We start from the raw sequence: 25159 nt of genomic DNA on the forward strand, positions 1-25159 counted from the left end.
ATAAAGTTTATTGTTGGTGCATTTGTGATTATAAAATTCGCAAAGAGCATACATTTATAACAAAGCTATTATTTTATTTAGCTGAGTCAGATTCATAGTGTCCTAATGTCTTATCTTACATTTTGCAGGATATTAAGATAAAAGATAAATGTGCCAAATACTCTTCCAAAGTTAGTGACAGTCGAAGCATAAATGAAAGACATTCTCTGTGAATATTTTACATGTCTTCATTCTCGTTGTGAATCAAGCCCAGTTTTTTTATGTGTATGTGTATAGATAGATAATGTATGAAAAGTCACAAAATCTTATTCCACTGAGATGAAGGGAACCTTTTTTTATTAAGTAAAAGTCCCCATGACCCGATTGAGGGCTACAGACGTTAGTTGTTAAAATGACAATAATGAAAAAGATTTTTTTTTTTTAGGTTGTTTGCATTTTTAGTCTGCTCTGCGTCAGTGGCCTAACATCGCTCGGCAATGCCAAAATGATAGAGATGGTAATCAAATCAAAGAAGGCAGGTCTTAACTGTCATAACACAAGGGTTTGTGGAAAGATACAAGTAGATGTAAGAAGCCTATTTAGACAAATGTTCAGCAACCGACAATAATAGGCTTTCTAATGCTGTGATTCCCAACCTTGTTACTGGAGATATCTGGTCTTTACTCATGAGCTGATGAGTTGATTCAGGGGTTTGAATAGCAAGAGTTGGAAAATGTGTAGTGTTAGTGTGCCTCCAGGAACAGGGTTGGGAAATACTGATCTAGCAATGCAAAGTATTCAAATTTTTTTTTTTTTTTTTTGCCATTTTTAAAATGAAAATATGCTCTTTTGAATCATTTAATTTAAAAAATGAATGTGACAAGAAACGTTCGTGTTTGACATATTAGGCATACGAATAAGTACAAAAGTGGAAGTTTTTTTATTGAAAACATTATAAGCAAAGAAGAAAACAGTCACAATATAGAACAAATAAATGGAAAGAAAAAAAGACACAAGACAAGGGTAGGCTACATAACGAATCAGAAAAGATTACATATCAAACGAAAAGATTAAAAGACTAACATATTTCAATTGTTTTTAAAGCCTTCATGGTACACGAGTTAGAGATAATCCCAAAGTAATGTTGTTGTAAGCGTTTCTAGCTAATAGGTATGTCGACGTACACAGTGACGTAACGACGTCGTTCACTGGGCGCTCTAGTGGAAATTGGAAGAACAACCAGGTTCTGAACGGGTTCGCAGTTTGAACCAACTCCCAGCCAACTTTGAACCAGCACCATTTCCGAATGAACCTTCTGGTGATGTTTTAGATTTGACGACGAAACAAAATCTTTACCACACTGATCACAGTGAAATGGTTTCTCTCCAGTGTGAATTCTCATGTGTACAGTAAGGCCGTCTTTTTTACAGAAACTCTTTCCACAATGAGTGCATGTATACGGTTTCTCTCCAGTGTGAATTCTCATGTGTGTTTTAAGGTTTCCATTTTGTCTGAAACTCTTTCCACACTGAGTGCAGGGGTAAAACTTAAAACCTCTGATCCTCGGCTGTTTCTCCTTTGCTTCTTTCGGTTCATGTCTTTGCTTATTCGCTTCCATCCAGTCTAAAATAAAAATATTATGTGGTTAAACAGAAGAGAGCAACAGAGTATCAAGTATCAGATCTTTGATTTGCCAAACTTTAGTTTATTAACTTTCTTGTTAATGCATTTAAAATGTAAATAACAACAGCTATTCAAGATTTTGACCATTTAGATGCATTTTCTGTCTCATTAGTTCTCATACAATCTACTGAACTCAAGCTTTGTTACCTTAATGTTTCTTAACAGTCAAGATCATGAAGAATCAAGAATGGACACCAACCTATTTGTTCCTCAGTCTCTTCTTGTTTTACACTGGATGGTTCTGGATAACTCATGTCTTCAATCTCCTCTTTAATAACCTCCATCTTTAACAGTCACACAGATTTCAGCTGATACTCCTGGAGTTTGTCCTTCTCTTGTAGGATGATGGGAATATTCCCAGTATTTATTGGTGAATTGTTGTGGGAGGGGCTTCACTGCAGGTGTGAACTGTGATCACTGTGTGATACTGACGCCCACAGGACCAGATCTGGAAAAAACAGAGATAAGTTACTGAATTTATACTGGGTTACTTTAACTGCAAAACAAATATGGTGTATTTAATTTAGTTCAAATATAGATGATGGTTGTTTATTATAGGGCCCTATTTTAATGATCTTAGTGCATGGTCTACTGTAAGTTACATGTTTTGTTTTTTGTTGCTGTTGTTTTACACTATTCTTAAAAAAATATTTCGTCCAAAAAAAACGGGATGCATCCAGTAATGGAACATGTGAGTTAATTCAAAACAATTTAGAAAAATAATTCAAATGAATAAAATATTTAGTCTTTAAATGTAAAGATTACATTCTATTGCCAGCTGCCAAATCACACTGTAGCCCAAGACTGGTTGCCCACTGAAGCTAAGTACCTGGATTGGAGACCTGAGAAAACCAGGTTGCTGCTGGAAAAGGTGTTAGTATTGTTAGTGTTTTGTTTGTTTCTTTTCTTTTTCTTTCGTAAATATTTAGATAGTTTGCACGCTGTTACACCTTTACAACGCTTATTCATATGATTCATGCTTGAACGCCTACAGTAACTTATGGTGCATTCACGTACTATGGAAAATAGGATAGTTTCCACTTGTGAACTGGTATTTACCAGTGTGTTGCGTTCAAGTGATTTTGTTGTCATAATGTGGTAAAAAGACGGAGATCCAGACCTGTTATTTAGCTAAAACTATTTTAGATTGCTTAAGACATCTGCAACAGCAAGAAAATGATTTATCAAAACTCAAAAGCTAAATGATATGCTGTATATTTTCTAGATCATGAATCGAATGTTTACCATTCACGACTCTCGCGTTGCTCTCCGCCATTTTGAAAAGGTCAAAGGTTATCTCATCTCGGCAACTCGTCCATCAAAATCATAGATCAAAATATTCTACGAGTTGCTCAGTGGAAAATACCACATGAGGGGGTGCTCATGTGCATTTTCCACGTCGGCTTTTTTGGTATTTATTACCATAACACATGACCGCACCATTAGTGCAGTGCAGACAAACCTTTGTCACAAAAAGATGGCTTGTACTGGAGCTGGTTAATGTTAAACTCTGAAATCTGAGAACATCTCTCACCTGCAGACTGGAAATTAAACGCATCCAGAGAAAATATATTCCACATTTGTCCTTCAATCACGATCACGCCTCAACTGGTTAAAGAAGTTTTCGCTCGACTCGTCTCCCTCTCTCGTCTCGTTTTTTTTCTTCTGCGCATCCTCAGTGCGCAGTGTCATATTTCTTAAAGGGGCCGCATATTATTCAAGTGCAGCAAATTTAAAATTTTCAAGCTGATCCCCAGTTTTTTTAAGGCGACTTTTTTTTTTTTTAAATAATGCATAACCTTAATATTTCCACAATAGTGCTGCTGTATGATAAATGTATTGTTTTTATTTCATTTTTGCTTTTTTAAAAAAAAAAAAAAAAAAAAACACTTGTTAACTTGTTGACTAATGAGATTATATATATAAACATTTTTCTCATGGTCAGTATTTTTTTGGTCCAGCAGTGAACAACTATTTCCACAAACACATATTAATTTCAGTTTAATCAATCACAGTTAAAAGGTTTTTGTCAAGAAAAGATGTTTTTTTTTCAGAACACAATATAGTAAACGTGGTAAATAAGTACAAGACTTGTCTGTACATGAAATAATTTAATATAGACCAAATACACCGAGACAGATTTTTGCCCAAAAATAAATAAAAATTACAAGAGTTGTTGAAGTCTTTGAAGTCTTTTTTTGTTGTTGTTGAATAAAAAAAACCCTAGATATTTTATCTCGCAGAATTTACCTGAAAGCATTTGACATGGAAACAAATGTTGACTCCCAACTCTTTATTTATAGTGCACTTTCAACACCACAAGTGATGTGCAGAAAAAGATAAAATATAAAAGTCATAAAAACAATGCAAACATATGACATACACTTACAGGTTCAAATTCTAAAACAAATAAATAAGTTAAGTGCACTCTGAAATACACCCAATGTAGGAGAAGATTAAACAGATAGAGGAAGGTCATTCCAGAGTCTAGGAGCTTCAACAGAAAATGCCTGATCACCTTTACATTTTAAACACCATGATAATTGGAGGGCAGAGATCTAGCGGATTTATAGAGACTGGTTAAACCAGTAACCCATGCAAAGCTTTTTTTAGGTAAAAATCTACACTTAAACTTGTCTTTAAAAACAGGCCAAGTGATTTCGCCAGCATTAAACCAAGTCTCAGTGACGAATTAAAATTTTATGAGAAAGAGATCACTCAAAATAAAAGGCAAATTTACAAGAGATCTGACATTAATCAACACCATTTTCACTGAATGATGTCAGGCGAGTATTCAAAAGAGGAATCCTTAAAAAAGAGGAATTCTTACATGGAGTACGGCTTCTCTCCGGTGTGAACTCGCTCATGTAATTTAAGGTTTCCAGACTGAGTGAAACTCTTGTCACAAACGGAGCACTTATAAGGTTTCTCTCCAGTATGAACTCGCTCATGATATTTCAGGTTTCCAGACTGAGTGAAACTCTTGTCACAATATGAGCACTTGTAAGGTCTTTCTCCAGTATGAATCCTCTTGTGCTGTTTCAGATGGCCATCTGTAATAAAGCTCTTCCCACAGTCACAACACACATGATCTCTCACTTCATCATGTGTTTTCTGGTGCACTTTAAAACTGTCCATCCGAGAAAAACTCTTTCCACAGAGAGAACACAAGTGAGGCTTAACACCTGTATGAACAGTTAGATGTTTTTTGAGATATGATGGTGAAGTAAAATCTTTCCCACACTGATCACAGTTATATGGCTTTTCGCCAGAGTGAATGTGCAGATGATACTTAAAAGATTTTGAACATTTAAAACTCTTCTCACACTGAGTACATTGGTAAGGCTTCTCTCCAGTGTGAACTCGTTGATGGTGTTTCAGTTCACTAGTTGTGGTAAAGCTCTTCCCACACTCAAAGCACACATGATCTCTCATTTCATTATGTGTTTTCTGGTGCGTTTTATAATTGTCCATTCGAGAAAAACTCTTTCCACAGAGAGAACACACATACGGCATCTCGTCTGAATGAACTTTGAGATGTGTTATTAGATGTGATGACGAAATGAAATCTTTTCCACACTGATCACAGTGAAATGGTTTTTCTCCAGAGTGAATGCGCAGATGAATTTTGAGTATGGATGAAGACGTGAAACTCTTTCCACACTGAGTGCATGGATACGGTTTCTCTCCAGTGTGAATTCTCATGTGTGCGTTAAGGTTTTGTTCATTTTGCAAACTCTTTCCACACTGTGAGCAGGAGTGCAGCTTTTTGGCTTTTGTTCCTTGAGTTTTGTCACCGTGTTTCTCTACTTCATTCAGGTCTTCTCTTAGCTCCATTATTTCCTTATGATCTAAAATAAACATTAAGTAGTTATAATCACTTTAAGAAGTATAAATTCAAGTGAACAAGAGAGTCGGTTTCAGTCTATGCAAGTATAAAGTATCAGATCTTTGATCATTTTCCAATTACACAATGTCTGATGGCTGTCCAAATACTGCCCTGATGTCTAAGCAGAAACAAAGCAAATAGACATCTAACCATAGCTCAAGAATAGACTAGTCATCAATTAGATAACATGTCAGAATAATAAAACCAAACACCACCTTGTTATCGCTGTTGACTTGGCTTGCATTATGGAATATCACATATCTCTTAAGTTATTTTTTTGTCAAAAATGACGTGTAATTAAATTCAAGGTTATTTTGGCTAGAAGTGGGTTACTCATAGCCGGACTATATCGGGGCTTTAGTTAACCTAGACGGTAAAATGGTGACCATTGTTTGTGGGTTTGTTATATCATTTTCATTCATTTGAATGATTAAAGTGTTTTTGACATCTGCTATATACAAGGTGATGATGATTTATTTTAGATTCATCAATTTCTAAATAATTTATCATCCATATGCTACTTATTCCACAGCTAATAAAGCAGTCAACAATGAAGAATCAAGAATGGACACCAACCTATTTGTTCCTCAGTATCTTCATGTTTTATTCTGGATGGTTCTGGATCAGTCATGTCTTCAATCTCCACTTTAATAACCTCCATCTCCTCTTTAATAACCTCCATCTCATCTTTAATAAACTCCATCTTGAACAGTCACACAGATTTCAGCTGCTACTCCTGGAGTTTGTCCTTCTCTTGTAGGATGATGGGAATATTCCCAGTATTTATTGGTGAATTGTTGTGGGAGGGGCTTCACTGCAGGTGTGAACTGTGATCACTGTGTGATACTGTGAAAAATATAAATAAATACATTTAAAAAGAATTTATACTGGATTACTTTAACAGAAAACACATATGGTGCCGTTTTCCCGCATAACATTTTATCTTATGTATTAACTGGATTGTTCTTTCTCGGTGGATCTGAAGGATGCAGGTGTAACCCTAATGACCTGACATATCGTTTTTGAGATTCGCGTTTGAACAGGTGGTCTACCGGTATACGGTCCTACCATTCAGACTTTCCCTGGCACCACACACTTTTATGAAGTGCAAGGATGCAGCACTTTCTCCCGAGACAGAAAGGGTTGCACATCCTAAATCGAGAGTTCAAGAGATTTCCACGACGCATGCGCGAGAATTGCGATCTTCTTCAACTACTTCAGTTCAGTTCTCGCGCATGCGTCGTGGAAATCTCTTGAACTCTCGTCTCAGGCCTACAAGGAAGTAGAGTAATAGTCGAAAAGTAATAGTCGTTTTTTCGCACAAAAAGTATTCTCGCCGCTTGATAAACTTATAGTTGAGCCACTGTTGTCACATGGAATATTTAAACATTTTCTTTAATGACTTTCTGGGCCGTCAAGTTTCGATCCCTTTTAGGCAGCCTATGTAGCAGTGATCCACCTCTCAAATTTAATCAAAAATATATTCGTTTGTGTTCCGAAGATGAACGAAGGTCTTACGGGGTTGGTACAGCATGGGGGTGAGTAATTAATGACTTAATTTTCACTTTTGGGTGAACTAACCCTTTAAATCTCTTTTTGGGTTTATTTAATCTGTAAAAGAAAACATGCCTAATAATTATGCACACCTTACCCCTGGCAAAATGTGATGTAAGTCTTTGTTTATGTTTATATCCGCAATATTGGAAACTGCACAATGTATTTTCTTTTATAATGGAGAGGAATATTCTTGTAAACTGTGCAATTGTTGAATAAAATAATAATAATAATAATAATTATGCACACCTGAATATAACCTCTGTCATTTTGTGTGTTAGACTCGGTTAGACTTAATTTGCTAATTTTCAGTTACTTGTTTTTTTTTTTTTTGTTGTTGTTGTTGCTGCTTTTGTTGTGCCCAATTCTCATCGATCCATAAAAAAATAGTTAATTCATGAAATTCGTTCAGAAAGCGTATACATCCAGTAATGAAACAAGTGAAGGGCTGATTGAATCATTCATTCAAAACGATGAGGGAAAAAAAATCTTAAAATATATTCCATCTATAAATAGACTCACTGCATTTCAACAATTGTTGTTTTTTTTTTTTTTTGTTGTTTTTTTTTTGCAGACAAACCTTATTCCCGATATGAGGGCAAACTTAAACTCATCTGTAATCTCTCACCTGCAGACAAGAAATATAACGTTACTACGTCCGGAAAAAAATCATCTTCCACATTTGGCCTTCATTCGCGATCGTTAACAACATCTCTTTCATCCTCAATTGGTGAACGTTACAGCTCGTCTCTTTCAGATAATGTCTAATTAACGGGCTCTGTCTCTTCCATTGACAGTCTCTTCTCGTATTGTCTCTCTCGCTTCTCTCTTCTGCGCAGCTGCAGTGAGCGATGTCGTCATGTTTCTTAAAGGGGCCGCATTTTTTAGCATTGTATTTAAAGGGTTAGTTCATTTAGTGAGTCAATTTTCAGGCAAGGCAATCGATTTGCCTGTTTTTTAAAGTAAGGTTAACTCATTAGAAATAGCACTTCTAACACTACTATAATTTCTATGGCTGCTACCAGTCCATCATTATCCATCAAAACACACATGATTTCTCTCATGGTCTGTATTTTCTGGTGCCGCTTACAGTCCAGCAGTGAACAACTATTTCCACAAACACATTTTAGACTTGTTTTCAGTTTAAACAATCACAGTTAAACACTTTTTGTCAAGACAAGATGTTTCTTCAATTTATTTCTCATAAGTGCATGTTCTTTAAGAAGACAATATAGTAAACTTAGTAAATAAGTATGACATGAATATATAAAATTCAAGATAGATTTGGCAAAAAATAAAAAATAAATAAATATATTTACACTTTCGAAGCTTCAACTATTAAATCGTTCTAGTCTTCCATTCATTTTAACCAAAAAAAAAAAAAAATAGACAATCAACCTGAATAAAAAAAAAAATGGATTTCAAATGAATATTTGAAATGAAACCAAATGTTGATCACATGCAACAGTTTTTCATATGAGCATGAAGGCTTGATAAATGTTTAAAACTCTTTCCACACAGAGTGCAGTCGTACGGCTTCTCTCCAGTATGAACTCGCTCGTGTGAATTCAGGTTTCCAGACTGAGTGAAACTCTGGTCACAATATGAGCACTTGTAAGGTCTATCTCCAGTATGAATTCTTTGGTGCTGTTTCAGATGACTAGATGTAGTAAAGCTCTTCCCACAGTCACAACACACATGATCTCTCACTTCATCATGTGTTTTCTGGTGCCGTTTACAACTGATCAGTCGTGAAAAACTCTTTCCACAGAGAGAACACACATGAGGCTTCTCATCTGAATGAACTTTCAGGTGTTGTTTTAGATGTGATGACAAAATAAACTCTTTTCCACACTGATCACAGTGAAATGGTCTTTCTCCAGAGTGAACACGCAGATGAATTTTGAGTAATGATGAAGATGTGAAACTCTTCTCACACTGAGTGCATGGATACGGTTTCTCTCCAGTGTGAACTCTTATGTGTCTGTTAAGGTCACCTTTTTGACTGAAACTCTTTCCACACTGAGAGCAGGAGTGCAGCTTTTTGGCTTTTGTTTCTTCAGTTTTGAAGTCACAGTGTTTCTTTACTTCATTCAGGTCTTCTCTTCGCTCTGTTATTCCCATCTGATCTAAAAAAAAAACATTAATTAACAGTTTAAGGATGATCATTTCAAGGAAAATTCATACTTTTTTAAAGTTAACACAAGCAGACGACAAGAGAATAGCCTAGGTTTCTGTCTGTGTATGTTTTAAGTATCACGTTTGATGTTAAAGGTTTGTTATAAAATTAACGTAACATTAATTTGGATACTTAAAATGTATTTAACACATTGATACAAGGTTAGGATAAATTAGTTGAATTTCTACATAATTTATGATCAATAAACTAGTTATTTCACAGCCACCAAAGCAGTCAACAATGAAGAATCAAGAATGGACACCAACCTATTTGTTCCTCAGTATCTTCATGTTTTATTCTGGATGGTTCTGGATCAGTCGTGTCTTCAATCTCCTCTTTAATAACCTCCATCTTTAACAGTCGCACAGATTTCAGCTGCTACTCCTGGAGTTTGTCCTTCTCTTGTAGGATGATGGGAATATTCCCAGTATTTATTGGTGAATTGTTGTGGGAGGGGCTTCACTGCAGGTGTGAACTGTTATCACTGTGTGATACTGACGCCCACAGGACCGGATCTGGAAAAAACAAAAGATTAAAAACACTAACACATTAACACAAAACACATATGGTCCCTTTTTCCACCCATTCTTTGGCGAGACCAGCTGCTTATATAGGCACATGCCCCGCCCCCTACGGCAGGCTCTGCCCCGATTGGTTTGAGCAAATATGCAGCATCGGGAATCTCGCTTGTTGTTTCGCTTCCAGGGAGATGTAGTTCATTGAGCGATTTTCACATACAACTTAGTTACTCTTCTGTTTTATGACAAACGGTGACGTTTTCGACTTTCAGAATTATCTTTTAAATTGAAAAACATCATATGTGTAATTCAGGGCACAACTCAGACGGAATAAAAAGATAAGTTGTCTCTCGCCATTGACTACCAAACATATTTTTTCCGAAATAAGGTCCCATGAGCCGGAAGTGGAGGGGCGGGACTAAGGCTCACTATTATCTCAGGGAACCAAGGTTACGTTAGTTAACACTAGAAAAAGCCTTGGAGTATTGCTTTATAACCTGTCATTTTGTTAGACTCTCAATTTGCTAATTTTCAGTAACATATTTTTTGTTGTTGTTTTTGTAATGCCCAATTCTCATCAATCCTTGAATTATTTAAAACGATGAGGAATATATATATATATATATATATATATATATATATATATATATATTGCATTGCAACATTTTTTTTCCAGAGCCTCTAGTAAATTACATATTATTTGGTTTAATTGTATATTCAGAATCCTAGTTTCTATTTTAAACAAAAAGTGATTCTCAATTTATCCAGAATAACCCACATCTCTACAGAAAGGGTGACATTACTTTAACAATACAAACGTATAAATATTTGTCACACCAATAAAAAACCTGCAAACAAATTCACTAGATGACTGGATATGCTCACTGTGACTGTGTGACACTTGGACGCTTCTTTATATGATTCACTGCTGAGCTTGAATGTCTAAATCTCTCTCCACATTAGTGCAGCTTCACTCCATATGAACTCGCTCGTGTGAGTGCAGACAAAACTTATTCCCGCTATGAGGGCTTACACTCTGGAGCTGGTAACATCTCTCACCTGCAGACGGGAAATTTACGGCATGCGGAGAAAATCTTGCTAATTTATCCTTCATTCGCGTCACGATCGCCCCTTCCAGCCTCATCTAGTGAAAGCGCCTCGTTTCTCTTCCGCGCAGGCGCAGTGCGCGATGTCATATTTCTTAAAGGGGGCGCACAGTGTTGTAGTCGAGACCAACTCACTCGAGTCCGAGTCGACACCGAGACCAGAGAGAGTCGAGTCCGAGTCAATTTTATTTTTGTAATTTTATTACAATTTGTCATGCGCAGTTGCGCACTAGAAAATCACCAATCACTGGGCGTGTCAATCAATTTAAAGAAATATTTTATTAACATACATTAATAATCATGAAAAATATTTTTAATTGAACTCGAGTGGACTCGGGAATAATTCCGAGTCCTAAAAAAAAATATTCGAGTACGAGTCAATTCCGAGTCCATGACAAGACCAAGACCATTAAAATATGGTCTCGAGACCGAGTCCGAGTCTCGAGTACTACAACACTGGGGGCGCATGTTACCTTTGTATTCAAAGTGTTACTTCATTCATAGGCACTAGGTCGGGAAAGTAAATCAATCGATTTGCTCGCTTTTTAAAGTAAGATTTACTAATTACAAATAACAGTTTGAACACTTTACTATAATTTCTATGGGTGCTAGTCAATCATTACCAAACTTTATTTATCTAAAATCTAAAGTTACCCAAACTTGGTCACAGAGCAGTTGCATGATGTCACATTTACATTCAAGCTGATATTCGAGAAAACAGCACTCTTGGTTTTGTTGTTTGATTACATGATGCTTGAGTTGTTCCTCATATTAACAACTGAGGAAAATTTAATATTTTTACCCCATCTTGAATTTAGGAGGCATTTGTGTTATTTTAAATTACATTTCTGCCCCAGTGTAACAGGAAACAAACAGTATAGTGAGACAGTATAGTAATGATCAATCTCAAAGAAATGTGAAATGAAAAAAATACAAATTTAAAAAAACCAAAAATGTTCACTCTTTTGAACTAAAAGTCTGCAAGAGAGTTATTTTGTGCAGTCTTGTGAGCACAGACAAACAGGAGAAAGTGTGATTGAATTTGATATGGTCTGTACAGCAGAAATGCGGTTAATTTTTTCATGTAATGTTTGCTATTTCCACAAAGACATATTAATAGACTTGTTTTCAGTTTAAACAATCACAGCCCAGATAGCACAAGTCTATTTAATGTGATGTTTACATCTGGAAGACGTATTTTTAAGAGTTTTAAAAGTGTTGGCATGTAGATTAGGTCAGATGTTAGAAACATGGATCGATATAAATATATCAATACACAGATTTTGCAACAAAAATATATATTTACACTTTTGAAGCTTCACCTCTCAAACATTTTTACAATCTCACATCAGACAATCTCAATTTTATCAAGCAGAATTTACCTGCGTGTATTTGATCTAGAATTGAATGTTGATCGCTTGCAACAGTTTTTCATGTGATAGTAAAGGCTTGATAAACGTCCGAAAAACTTCTCACACTCAGTACAGTAGTACGGCTTCTCTCCAGTGTGAACTCGCTCGTGTACTTTCAGGTTTCCAGAATGAGTGAAACTCTTGTCACAGTATGAACACTTGTAAGGTTTTTTTCCAGTATGAATTATTTGGTGCCGATTCAGATTACGAGATGTAATAAAGCTCTTCCCACAGTCACAACACACATGGTCTCTCACTTCATTGTGTGTTTTCTGGTGTTGTTTAAAACTGTCCAGTCTTGAAAACCTATTTCCACAGAGAGAACACACATAAGGCTTCTCATCTGAATGAACTTTCAGGTGTTGTTTTAGATGTGATGACAAAATAAAGTCTTTTCCACACTGATCACAGTTATATGGTCTTTCTCCAGAGTGAATGAGCAGATGATGATGGAGACCTGATGAATCTTTGAAACTCTTCTCACACTCAGTACAGTGATACGGCTTTTCTCCAGTGTGAATTCGCTCGTGTGATTTCAGAGATCCAGACTCAGTGAAACTCTTGTCACAGTATGAGCACTTGAAAGGTTTTTCTCCAGTATGAATTCTTTGGTGCTGTTTTAGTTGACTAGGTGTAATAAAGCTCTTCCCACAGTCACAACACACATGATCTCTCACTTCATCATGTGTTTTCTGGTGCCGTTTTAATGTGTCCAGCCTTGAAAAACTCTTTCCACAGAGAGAACACACATAAGACTTCTCATCTGAATGAACTATCAGGTGTTGTTTTAGATGTGATGACAAAATAAACCCTATACCGCACTGATCACAGTTAAATGGTCTTTCTCCAGAGTGAAAACGCAGATGAATTTTGAGTATGTATGAAGATGTGAAACTCTTTCCACACTGAGTGCATGGATACGGTTTCTCTCCAGTGTGAACTCTCATGTGTCTGTTAAGGTTTTCTTTGTGTCTGAAACTCTTTCCACATTGAGAGCAGGAGTGCAGCTTATTGGCTTTTGTTCCTTGAGTTTTGAAGTCACAGCGTTTCTCTACTTCATTCAGGTCTTCTCTTAGCTCTGTTTTTTCCATCTGATCTAAAATGAACACATCAAGTAGTTATAATCAGTTTAAGGAGGATCATTTCTAGGAAAATTCATGTGAACACAAGCAGACAACAAGAGAAAAGGTTTCTTTCTGTGTGAGTATAAAGTATCAGATTGTTATATCATTCTGAATTTGAAAAAAAAAAACAATTTGGCACATTGATTTATACAACATTAAAGGTGCTATATGTATTTTTTAGTGGCCTCTATCGGTGATGTTTCAGATTGCAACCAATTTTTACAAGCGCACTCATGCTCGAACACAAGAGGGAGCAGTCACGGTAGAGGTCTTCACGGGTCCAAAAATTCAAGCCCGAACCGAAAGAGACCCGTAATGTGCTACACCGAACCGACCCGGACCCGTCGTTCATTTCAAAAGTTGGACCCGGACCCGTGCAGACCCGAGAAATGTCATAAATGTACTGCCCGGACCCGACCTGGACCCGTCTATTATTTGAAAACTGGACCCGAACCGGGCAGAAAGACACAAACCCGACTGTCGTCACATATTATTTCACACGAGTTGCGAAAAATAAAAATAAAACCGTCGTCTCTCGCTTCCTTGTAATGTTACCTGACTGACGGATGCATTACAATACACCGACAAGAAAGCTCGATTCGATTCACGTTTGGCCTGACGAGCTTCAGCAGATTTGTGTTTTAAATTTAAGTGGAGTTTGTGAGTGTATGTTGTGCTGGAGGCAGGAGTTTTTTGGTGTTATCAGACTTATGTCGTCAGTGCCGTCGCGCATAGACTGTATATAACAAGGAGAGAGGGTTCAAGAGCGCGCATGCACGTCACATTAGATAGCTTTCGCAGAAAATCCGACCGGGAGACTTCCCATAAAAATAGGAATACTGGCCTTCAGACTCAGAGGTAATAGCAAAACCCGACAAGTGGATCATTGTAATGTGTTATTACAACCCATTCAGACATATGCGATAAAAAAGGAAGAAAAGTTTTAGAAGAAAAGTTACGTATAGCACCTTTAACATAATTTAAGGTTAGAATCAATTAGATACATTTCTAAATCATTTATCATCATTATACAACTTATTATTTCACAGCCAACAAAGCGTCAACGATGAAGAATCAAGAATGGACAACAACCTATTTGTTCCTCAGTATCTTCATGTTTTATTCTGGATGGTTCTGGATCAGTCATGTCTTCAATCTCCTCTTTAATAAACTCCATCTTTAACAGTCACAGATTTCAGCTGCTACTCCTGGAGTTTGTCCTTCTCTTGTAGGATGATGGGAATATTCCCAGTATTTATTGGTGAATTGTTGTGGGAGGGGCTTCACTGCAGGTGTGAACTGTGATCACTGTGTGATACTGACGCCCACAGGACCAGATCTGGAAAAAAAAGATTTTTAAAAGAATTTATACTGGATTACTTTAACAGAAAACACGTATGATCCATTTCCCCACACTATTCTATGGTGAGATGAGCCCTGTTATGCCCGTTATGCCTAGCAGGACGCTCCCGCTGTTGTTATTTTGTTCATACATTATGGACCATGGCAAGCAGACTTTGAGATTAAAAGAAGACTAAAACGAAGATCAACATCTTTGAGATACGAGAGTTGAATTAGGTTAATGCTTTGCGTCACATGAGTGTTGCATGTACTATTAGACAAGTGAGCAAAATGTACTGGTATACGTCTCTCATTAGCAATTGCGCCACCACTGTCGTGTTAAAAACATCACTGCATTCACTCACTCATCCATAAAATATCCATCAGATTGACGACAAGATCCATAATTCCGCCTAATGCTTTGCGTCATCAAAATACGCCTTTGTTTTTGTAAGAGGTTAGCGGTGGCGAAAAATCCTGCATCGTATCTTTAATAAAAGACTGAAATAATAAGAGAATTTTTTTTTTTCCAGCAACATTTGACAAATTCCAAAATCCATTACTCTTTATAACTATGTTGTATTTTATCATTTATAAGTGATATATAATTGTACATGAAGGCTGGAAAGAAAATTCCTAATATTCATGTGTACATAATTATTAGCTATCTGATAATAAAGGTTTTTTAATTCTATAGAGTGCCATAGTAGTTCTAAAGTTCTTCTTTGGCTTAGTTCACCGAGGGCTTGTACTCTCTGGAGCTGGTTAATGTTAAACTCTGTAATCTGAGAACATATCTCACCTGCAGACTGGAAATATACGGCATCCGAAGAAAATATTTCACATTCATTCACGATCAAAATCAGCCGCTACAAACTCGAACTTCCGCCGAGTCTGACCGAGCGACTCGAGGAATCACTTCCGGGGCGAACCGACCGCTGTTTCACTCTTAAAGGGGCCGCATGTTACACGCAAGAGTAGAAGTACCGAGAGGGGAAACTCCGTTGCAGATTTGAGCACAATATTTCTTTTTTTTTTTTAAAGCTAAGTAAATCTGTACATTAACTCTCTCTTTCTGTATCAAATGTAATATGTGTTTTACACAAAAGATTTTATCAGTCAATAATTAAATTACAATAAAAACTCAAGATTAAAACATATGACAGCTACTTAGCATTGTCATTCTATGTGTAATAAATGTGTGCACTTGCAAAATGTTTAATTTGTTGTGTGTAATGCAGGTAGAAATGAATATAATCGATTTCAAATCACCACTTATTTATTTATTCTCATCTAAATACCATCACCACTTTTATTGTTACTGTTAATTTTGTAATGATCTTCTTTTACTATTATACGCTCACTCATGTGTCCCATTTCATTGTGTTTTTGGCTTTTTCGAGGAATTCAGTCTTTTCATTAGGAACAGGGGCTGCTAATTGTGCTGTCACATATACAATATGACCATCTTTATACAAACAAATTCAGTTGAATGCGCCGCGACTATCCAATAGAAGTAGAGCATATGGAGACGGGGGAAGTCTCTCGCAGATCCTCTGTTCTAGACTGGCCACTGGCTCAAAACCACGCCCATAGCAGTAAACTTGAGGAACGCCCATCAAAGTACAAATGTGGTGAGGCGTCGAGACAACACGCGACTGTCATGTCGGACAAGTGGATCTCTACTGTTAAGGCCAATTTATACTTCTGCGTCGGGGGTACGCCGATGTGAGCATTTACACTTCTGCGTTCAGGTGTTGGCTGCTCTGCAGTACTGCTCCGAAACGCTAGTTGGCAGCAGAGGGTTTTAAGGTTCCACTGTGTTTAGATTCCTGGCGGCTAGGTTTCTACAAGCAATAGCGATTGAAAGAGAGCGGATCATGTTGGAGTTGGAGCTTGTGGTGGAAAAACAGTTAATTTTAGGGAAATTACTAAAACTGTTTGTTAGTTAGTTAGTTAGTGCTATTTGTGCACTCACGCCCCAGACAGCAAACTGACATGGAATCAACGTGGAAACGACGTCTCTCATGACATTGAAACAACGTTGATTTTGCTCATCGAATTAACGTTAAACCAACGTCAGACGCGGCATTCTTCAAAGCTAAATGAAAATCGAAAATTGGTTTGCTTTCATAACGTTGAAACAACGCGTTGATTTCAAGTTGATTTTCCGTTAGTTTTGAAAGAATGACGTGTCTGACGTTGGTTCAACGTTAATTCGATGAGCAAAACAATGTCAGATCAACGTTGTTTCTATGTCATATTTCCACGTTGATTCAATGTCAGTTTGCTATCTGGGGCGTTCGACGCGAATTCGCACTTGTTGAAAAATCTGAACTTTGGCGTCAATTCGCGCCACATTAACCAATCAGGAGCCTAGCTGCTTGCTCACGTGGTGAAGGATCTGGATGCTTAAATTAATTATTTTGTAATATGTCTAAATGCATGGTGAGATTACTATGCATGCACAACAAAGCTAATATTTCATCACTTAAAACTTTATTTCTATATACAAGACATGTACATTTTGTATTGAATGTTATTCATTCCATATCTAGATTATATGAAATATTATTATGATGTAAAGGCAACCAACATTCATGTGCATAAGTTTGTGTCTGGACGTGAGAGAGCAAAAAAAATCATTAGACAGGTTAATAACTTTTGAAGGCTGGCTCTCTTTATCATCAAAACAAAAATAAATGACAGCTAGATTAGATGGATGAGGGCGAGGGTGATCCTCCCTGCGATGCGGGACAACAGATCATCAAACTGGGCGCGGGACAGGTGGAAGTACCGCTGACAGTGGCCGTCATCCAGCGCAGCTCCTGGAGCGAGTCACAGTAGAGATCCATTTGTCCGACACGACAGTCGCGTGTTGTCTCGACGCCTCACCACATTTGTACTTTGATGGGCGTTCCTCAAGTTTACTGCTATGGCCGTGGTTTTGAGCCAGCGGCCAGTCTTGAACAGAGGATCTGCGAGAGACTTCCCCCGTCTCCATACCCAGACAGCAAACTGACATTGAATCAACGTGGAAACGACGTCTCTCATGACATTGAAACAACGTTGATTTTGCTCATCGAATTAACGTTGAACCAACGTCAGACGCGGCATTCTTCAAAGCTAAATGAAAATCGAAAATTGGTTTGCTAACGTTGAAACAACGCGTTGATTTCAAGTTGATTTTCCGTTAGTTTTGAGAGAATGACGCGTCTGACGTTGGTTCAACGTTAATTCGATGAGCAAAATAATGTCAGATCAACGTTGTTTCGATGTCATATTTCCACGTTGACTCAATGTCAGTCTGCTATCTGGGTATGCTCTACTTCTATTGGATAGTTGTGGCGCGTTCAACGGAACTCATTTGCATAAAGATGGGCATCGGCCAGCTTTTTGACGCGCAGCATTTTTCCAAATGTAACGCCGCCTTCCCGGGATGCTTTGCGGGGGCGTTAAATTCGCGTGACGTCACCCATAGGAATAAAGCGGAGCGCGGCGCGACAGAAGTGCCGCACCGACAAGTGGATCTTTACCGTAAATGGTGAAACTCGCCAAACGGTTCACCTCCGAAGGGTCCGGTGGACACAAATACGGCTACGATGATCCCCAAACCACTGTTCTAGCTCTCCAGAACAAATACAGTGCGGTGAATCTCTCGATGAATGCTCGATCAACATAAAAAAAGATGGCCGCCAAAGGGTTTCAATTTAAACGCACGTAGATTTCGCTTCAACCTTTTGATTTAAAGCGCGTCAGTTTCGCTCTTGACGTGCGAATTAACACAAAGTGGTCAAGCGTCAAACTAGACTCGAATTTGACGCGCTATTCACATCCGGTGTGAACGTAGCATAACAACTTACATTTGCACAAAACAAAAGGCTGCGAATGCACTGTACGCAAATTAGAATTGAGATGAAGGTGTAAAATCGCTTACAAGGCGCGCTCGCTTACATGTTTCTCGGTTGAGCAGCACGCACGCGCATGATCCTGCTAAATCGATGATCGATACGTTTTATCAATTACATGTATTATCGACAATTAACCGATCGTCGATTAGTCGTTGATATCCCTAATATATATTTAGATATACACACTTTTGAAGCTTCACCTCTTAAATATTTCTAGTCTTCCATTCACATAAAAAAAAATTATGTGGTATAGAAATGACTGTTGATTGCTTGCAACAGTTTTTTATGTGAGTGTGAAGGTTTGATAAACATCTGAAACTCTTCTCTGCATTTCTTTCCAGTCTCTTTTCATTTTGGTATTTTTTATTTTCTTTGAGTAAGTGTTCAATCAACATAATTTTCAATAATATTCTTGTTCTCCAACATATAAAACACAATTCTTGCTGCATTTCACAGTAACACTAGTTTATTAGTAAACTAACTACACATTTACTTTATGTGAATCTAACAAAACATTTGCTCACTGTGACACAGAACAATGCTTTCTAATATGAGTAACTAGACTACTTGATTGGGTGAAACTCTTTCCACACTGAGTACAGACGTACGGCTTCTCTCCAGTGTGAACTCGCTCGTGTGATTTCAAGTTTGCAGACTGAGTGAATCTAAGTTGTCACAGTATGAGCACTTGTATGTTTTTTCTCCAGTATGAGTTCTTTGGTTCTGATTCAGTTCATCAGTTCTAGTAAAGCTCTTCCCACAGTCACAACACACTAGATCTGTCACTTCATTGTGTGTTTTCTGGTGCAGTTTAAAACTGTCCAGCCTTGAATAACTCTTTCCGCAGAGAGAACACACATAAGGCTTCTCATCTGAATGAACTTTCAGGTGTTGTTTTAGTTCTGATGGTGAAATAAACTCTTTACCACACTGATCACAGTTAAATGGTTTTTCTCCAGAGTGAATGAGCAGATGATGACGGAGACCTGATGAATCTTTGAAACTCTTCTCACACTGAGTGCAGTGATACGGCTTCTCTCCAGTATGAAGTCGCTCATGTGATTTCAGGTGTCCAGACTGAGTGAATCTCTTCTCGCAAGATGAGCACTTGAAAGGTTTTTCTCCAGTATGAATTCTTTGGTGCTGATTCAGATTCTCAGCTGTAGTAAAGCTCTTCCCACAGTCAAAGCACACATGATCTCTCACTTCATTGTGTGTTTTCTGGTGTTGTTTAAAACTCTCCAGGCTTGAAAAACACTTTCCACAGAGAGAACACACATAAGGCTTCTCATCTGAATGAACATTAGGGTGATTATTTAGTTGTGATGAAATAAAATCTTCACCACACTGATCAAAGTTAAAAAAAATTTCTCCAGAGTGAATGAGCAGATGATGACGGAGACCTGATGAATCTTTGAAACTCTTCTCACACTGAGTACAGTGATACGGCTTCTCTCCAGTATGAAGTCGCTCGTGTGATTTCAGGTGTCCAGTATGAGTGAATCTCTTGTCACAGTATGAGCACTTGTAAGGTTTTTCTCCAGTATGAATTCTTTGGTGCTGATTCAGTTCACCAGATGTAGTAAAGCTCTTCCCACAGTAACAACACACATGATCTTTCACTTCATCATGTGTTTTCTGGTGCTGTTTAAAACTGTCCAGGCTTGAAAAACACTTTCCACAGAGAGAACACACATAAGGCTTCTCGTCTGAATGAACTTTCAGGTGACTATTTAGTTGTGACAATGTAATGAAATCTTTACCACACTGATCACAGTTAAATGGTTTGTCTCCAGAATGAATGAGCAGATGATGACGGAGACCTGATGTATCTTTGAAACTCTTCTCACACTGAGTACAGTGATACGGCTTCTCTCCAGTATGAAGTCGCTCGTGTGATTTCAGGTGTCCAGAATGAGTGAATCTCTTGTCACAGTATGAGCACTCAAAAGGTTTTTCTCCAGTATGGATTCTTAGGTGCTGATTCAGTTCACTAGGTGTAGTAAAGATCTTCCCACAGTAACAACACACATGATCATTCACTGCATTATGTATTTTCTGGTGCCGTTTTAAACTGTCCAGGCTTGAATAACTCTTTCCACAGAGTGAACACACATGAGGCTTCTCATCTGAATGAACTATCAGGTGTTTTTTTAGATGTGATGATGAAATAAACCCTATTCCACACTGATCACAGTTAAATGGTCTTTCTCCAGAGTGAAAACGCATATGAATTTTGAGTATGTATGAAGATGTGAAACTCTTCTCACACTGAGTGCATGGATACGGTTTCTCTCCAGTGTGATCTCTCATGTGTCTGTTAAGGTTTTCTTTGTGTCTGAAACTCTTTCCACACTCTGAGCAGGAGTGCAGCTTATTGGCTTTTGTTCCTTGAGTTTTGAAGTCACAGTTTTTCTCTACTTCATTCAGGTCTTCCCTTAGCTCAGTTTTTTCTCCAGAGTGAATGAGCAGATGATGACGGAGACCTGATGAATCTTTGAAACTCTTCTCACACTGAGTACAGGCGTACGGCTTCTCTCCAGTGTGAAGTCGCTCGTGTGATTTCAGGTGTCCAGAATGAGTGAATCTCCTGTCACAGTATGAGCACTTGTAAGGTTTAACTCCAGTATGAATTATTTGGTGCCGGTTCAGATCACTAGATGTAGTGAAGCTCTCCCCACAGTAACAACACACATGATTGAAGTCACAGTGTTCCTTTACTTCATTCAGGTCTTCTCTTAGCTCTGTTTTTTCCATGTGATCTAAAATGAACACATCAAGTAGTTATAATCAGTTTAAGGAGGATCATTTCAAGGAAAATTCAAGTGAACAACAAGAGAAAAGGTTTCCGTCTGTGTGAGTATAAAGTATCAGATTGTTATATCATTCTGAATTTGAATAATAAAAATCAATTTGGCACATTGCTTTATACAACATTAAAGGTGCTATATGTATTTTTTTAGCAGCCTCTATAGGTGATGTTTCAGATTGCAATCAATTTTTACAAGAGCGCTCATGCTCGAACACAAGAGGGAGCAGTCATGGTTCACGGCCACACTAAGACTTTCAACATGCCAGAGAAAGCATCACACAACAGGCTGGAAACTCATGTAAACTGCAACGTTCCAATAATAGGCTACTTTTATCAGCTTGATGTTGAACTAATGCTCCATGCTCAAACCATGATAACGTTACATTTGTGGAGTGATCTTGCATAAAGCATTTCACAAACTATTCGTGTTTTTTTCACAATCAGCAACGTCAACACAGATGAATATATAATATGATAACGAAAACGGTTAGTGAACTAGACTGAACAATTTCAGTGTAACAGTAAGATCGAAGGAAGTAACATAACTGTACTGAACGTGTCTGGAAATGTGTATTATAAACAATATGATTGTAGTGGATGAGTGACGTTAGACAGTAGATCTAGTACATAAAATAAAAGTTACATCCTAAAGCACCTACTTTTTGTCATCCTGGAATAGTCTTTGGTATTCAGTACATGTCTCATGTATTTATTAGTTTGCTATTTCAATAGAGTTTACAATTATTACATAATTTCTAAAAACGTGTAATTTATCACAATAAAAATAGCGGAGGTCTCTATAATTCAAACGCTCTGCCGATGTTGATCCGTGTTTTCGTCCTAAGTCGATCCGATTCACGTTTGGCCTGACGAGCTTCAGCAGATACATTTTTGTTTTGTTTTTTATATTTATGTGTTTGTGATGTGCTGGAGGCAGTTTTTTTTGGTGTTATCAGACTCATGTCGTCAGTGCCGTCACGCATAGACTCTATATAAAAAGGAGAGAGGGTTTAGGAGCGCGCATGCGCGTCACATCCGATGGCTTTCGCAGAAAATCCGACCCGGAGACTTCACATAGAAATAGGAATACTGGCCTTCAGAGGTAATAGCAAAACCCGACAAGTGGATCATTGTAATGTGTTATTACAACCCATTCAGACATATGCGATAAAAAAGGAAGAAAAGTTTTAGAAGAAAAGTTACGTATAGCACCTTTAAGATCATTTAAGTTTAGAATCAATTAGATACATTTCTAAATCATTTATCATCAATATACATCTTATTATTTCACAGCCACTAAAGCATCAACAATGAAGAATCAAGAATGGACACCAACCTATTTGTTCCTCAGTATCTTCATCTTTTATTCTGGATGGTTCTGGATCACTCGTGTCTTCAATCTCCACTTTAATAACCTCCATCTCTTCTTTAATAAACTCCATCTCCTCTTTAATAAACTCCATCTCCTCTTTAATAACCTCCATCTTTAACAGTCACACAGATTTTAGCTGCTACTCCTGGAGTTTGTCCTTCTCTTGTAGGATGATGGGAATATTCCCAGTATTTATTGGTGAATTGTTGATCACTGTGTGATACTGATGCCCACAGGACCAGGTCTGGAAAAAAAAAGATTTTTAAAAGAATTTATACTGGATTTTTCCACATGCCTGGCGTATGTTTTCAATTGTTTTCAATTGGAGCGCCGCGTTTTTTAAACGCCATGAGCGTAATGAGGCACTGAGCGTTTTTTTTTTCACGTTGAAGCGCCGAGCACCCAGCGTTTTCATTGGTCGCCGGGAGTTGAAAAATGTTCAACTTTGGATAAAATGCAGCGCTCTCACTGTCACATTTTACCCAGCCTTCCAATCATAGTGGAGGGGGGGCGGGACTAATACCACTGAATCATGTCCAACGTTCTGCCGGATGTGATCGCTTGCTCGTGTACGTCACTCATTGTTTACACAGAGATTTCGGAAGTTTTACCTTTCACTAAACATATTTAGATTTATCGAAATCGTCTTGCGATTTCCTGTATATCTAAATATGTTTAGATCTTCACAGTGAAAGGTAAAACTTCAGAAATCTCTGTGTAAACAATGAGTGACGTACACGAGCAAGCGATCACTTCCGGCGGAACATTGGAAACGGTTTAGTTGGACATGGCTGTGGTTACACGAGGTAAAAACGATATAAATACTGTTCGTTTTCTCACACAAACCGCTTGTTTCATGTCTTAGGCCATCAATGTGTACTTACATTTACGAGTCATTAAATTATGTTTAATTTTGACTTCTCTGTGCATGCTCATTGACGTGGACCCCCTAAACCTGCATTATATGACTGATATAGACAACAACGGTTTGACCGAAAAATGTCAAAATTGAAAATACTGAGGAAACACAGACACCTACATCTTGGCAAAAATGAACAAATGAACCTTATTGTAAAGCGTTACTATGAAATCAAAGTTATAAATTCCTTACAATTTAAAGTTGGGCATAGACTTAAGAATTCATTTAACTAAATGCATTTCTCCAAGCTAATATCACTTGCTATGGCCTTGGGAAAAGGTCAGCCTACCACTTATATATATATATATATATATATATATATATATATAACTATTGTTAATGGCAAGGCTGTGTAAGTGTATTGTTATTTATTATAATAATGATTATTATTATTACAATTATCAGAAAAGGTCGCAATACAATTTGAGACAAAAGGGGAAGGAGCTCAAGCCTCTTTATTTATGCATTATTTTTTATAATTTGTTAATTATATAATTGTATTGCATTTATCCAAACAAAGTGTTGTTATATAAAAACAGCAGAATAATGATGTGTGAATTTGCATTTGCAACAATACAGAGAATTGTAGAGACTTTTTTTTTTTTAAGATTTTGTAATAACAATTTTCTGTTTGCACTTTGCAGACGGTCCCTTCTCCACAGCCTGTTCATAGAGATCAACGTATATTGTCCACTGCGAAGGAAAGCTCGTTTTGAGGATGATTAAATTGTATCTTCTGATGTTATATGTGTAGTAATATGTGTTAGGTGTTATTTGTGTAGTAACATTGTTTAGTTCACGAGTCATTGGACGGGGATGTCCGCGAATGTGCGAATAGAAAATCAACTTTACCTAAGTATTCCCGATCTGAGGGCTCGTACTCTGGAGCTGGTTAATGTTAAACTCTGTAATCTGAGAACATATCTCACCTGCAGACTGGAAATACACGTGTTATCTGAAGAAAATAATTCACATTCTTTCACGATTGTTAACAAATCAGCCGCTACAAACTCCAAATCAAAACTTCCGCCCAGAGTCTGACCGAGCGAGGAATCACTTCCTGTGCGAACCGGCCGCTTTTTCTCTCTTAAAGGGGCCGCATGTTATATCTATATCCAAGAGAACAAAGAGGCGAAACGTCGTTGCAGATTTGACAACAATCGCTGTATGGCGGTGCTGTTCCGCTGTCGCCATTACCGTTAGCACATTTCTTTAAAAAAAAAAAAAAAAAAACTTTTTTAAAGCTAAGTCATCTGTAAATCGGTACATTAACTCTCCCTTTCTGAATCAAACGTAATATGAGCTGTTCAATGTTTTATCAGTCATGATACATACATTAAATTATAATAAAACTAAAGAC

General features: G+C 37.4%; 1 protein-coding gene and 1 pseudogene across 9 annotated transcripts in view; both read right to left on the reverse strand.

Annotated features, from left to right (window-relative positions):
* The window catches only part of LOC120470741 (uncharacterized), a 54502-nt gene that overhangs the window by 16380 nt on the left and 12963 nt on the right, over window positions 1–25159 (reverse strand). For 2 of the 8 annotated variants that reach the window (XM_089120714.1, XM_089120715.1), the window contains exons 1-2: window positions 7734–7945; window positions 6128–6397 (exon numbers count right to left, since the gene is read on the reverse strand). The exons of 1 other annotated variant lie outside the window; for it this stretch is intronic. In XM_089120714.1, coding sequence (XP_088976840.1) covers window positions 6128–6254 — 127 coding nt within the window. In that variant the 5' untranslated portion in view covers window positions 6255–6397; window positions 7734–7945. Of the gene's footprint in view, window positions 1–1429; window positions 1526–3940; window positions 5514–6127; window positions 6398–7733; window positions 7946–8564; window positions 9235–9550; window positions 9629–11099; window positions 13417–14536; window positions 14784–15587; window positions 15847–24651; window positions 24720–25159 lie in introns of those variants that run through there. 5 more of the 8 variants (XM_089120721.1, XM_039660389.2, XM_089120717.1 and 2 more) reach the window with 5 other exon arrangements.
* LOC148973403 (uncharacterized) lies at window positions 19134–24792 on the reverse strand (annotated as a pseudogene). Its single transcript, XR_016146733.1, has 3 exons — window positions 24652–24792; window positions 22845–23124; window positions 19134–21458 (listed from the first exon to the last, which is right to left on the reverse strand). The product of XR_016146733.1 is annotated as an uncharacterized LOC148973403 (transcript).

The sequence above is a fragment of the Pimephales promelas genome, chromosome 16, assembly GCF_988280905.1.
Source record: "Pimephales promelas chromosome 16, fPimPro1.hap1.1, whole genome shotgun sequence".
In the NCBI taxonomy this organism is placed as follows: domain Eukaryota; kingdom Metazoa; phylum Chordata; class Actinopteri; order Cypriniformes; family Leuciscidae; genus Pimephales; species Pimephales promelas.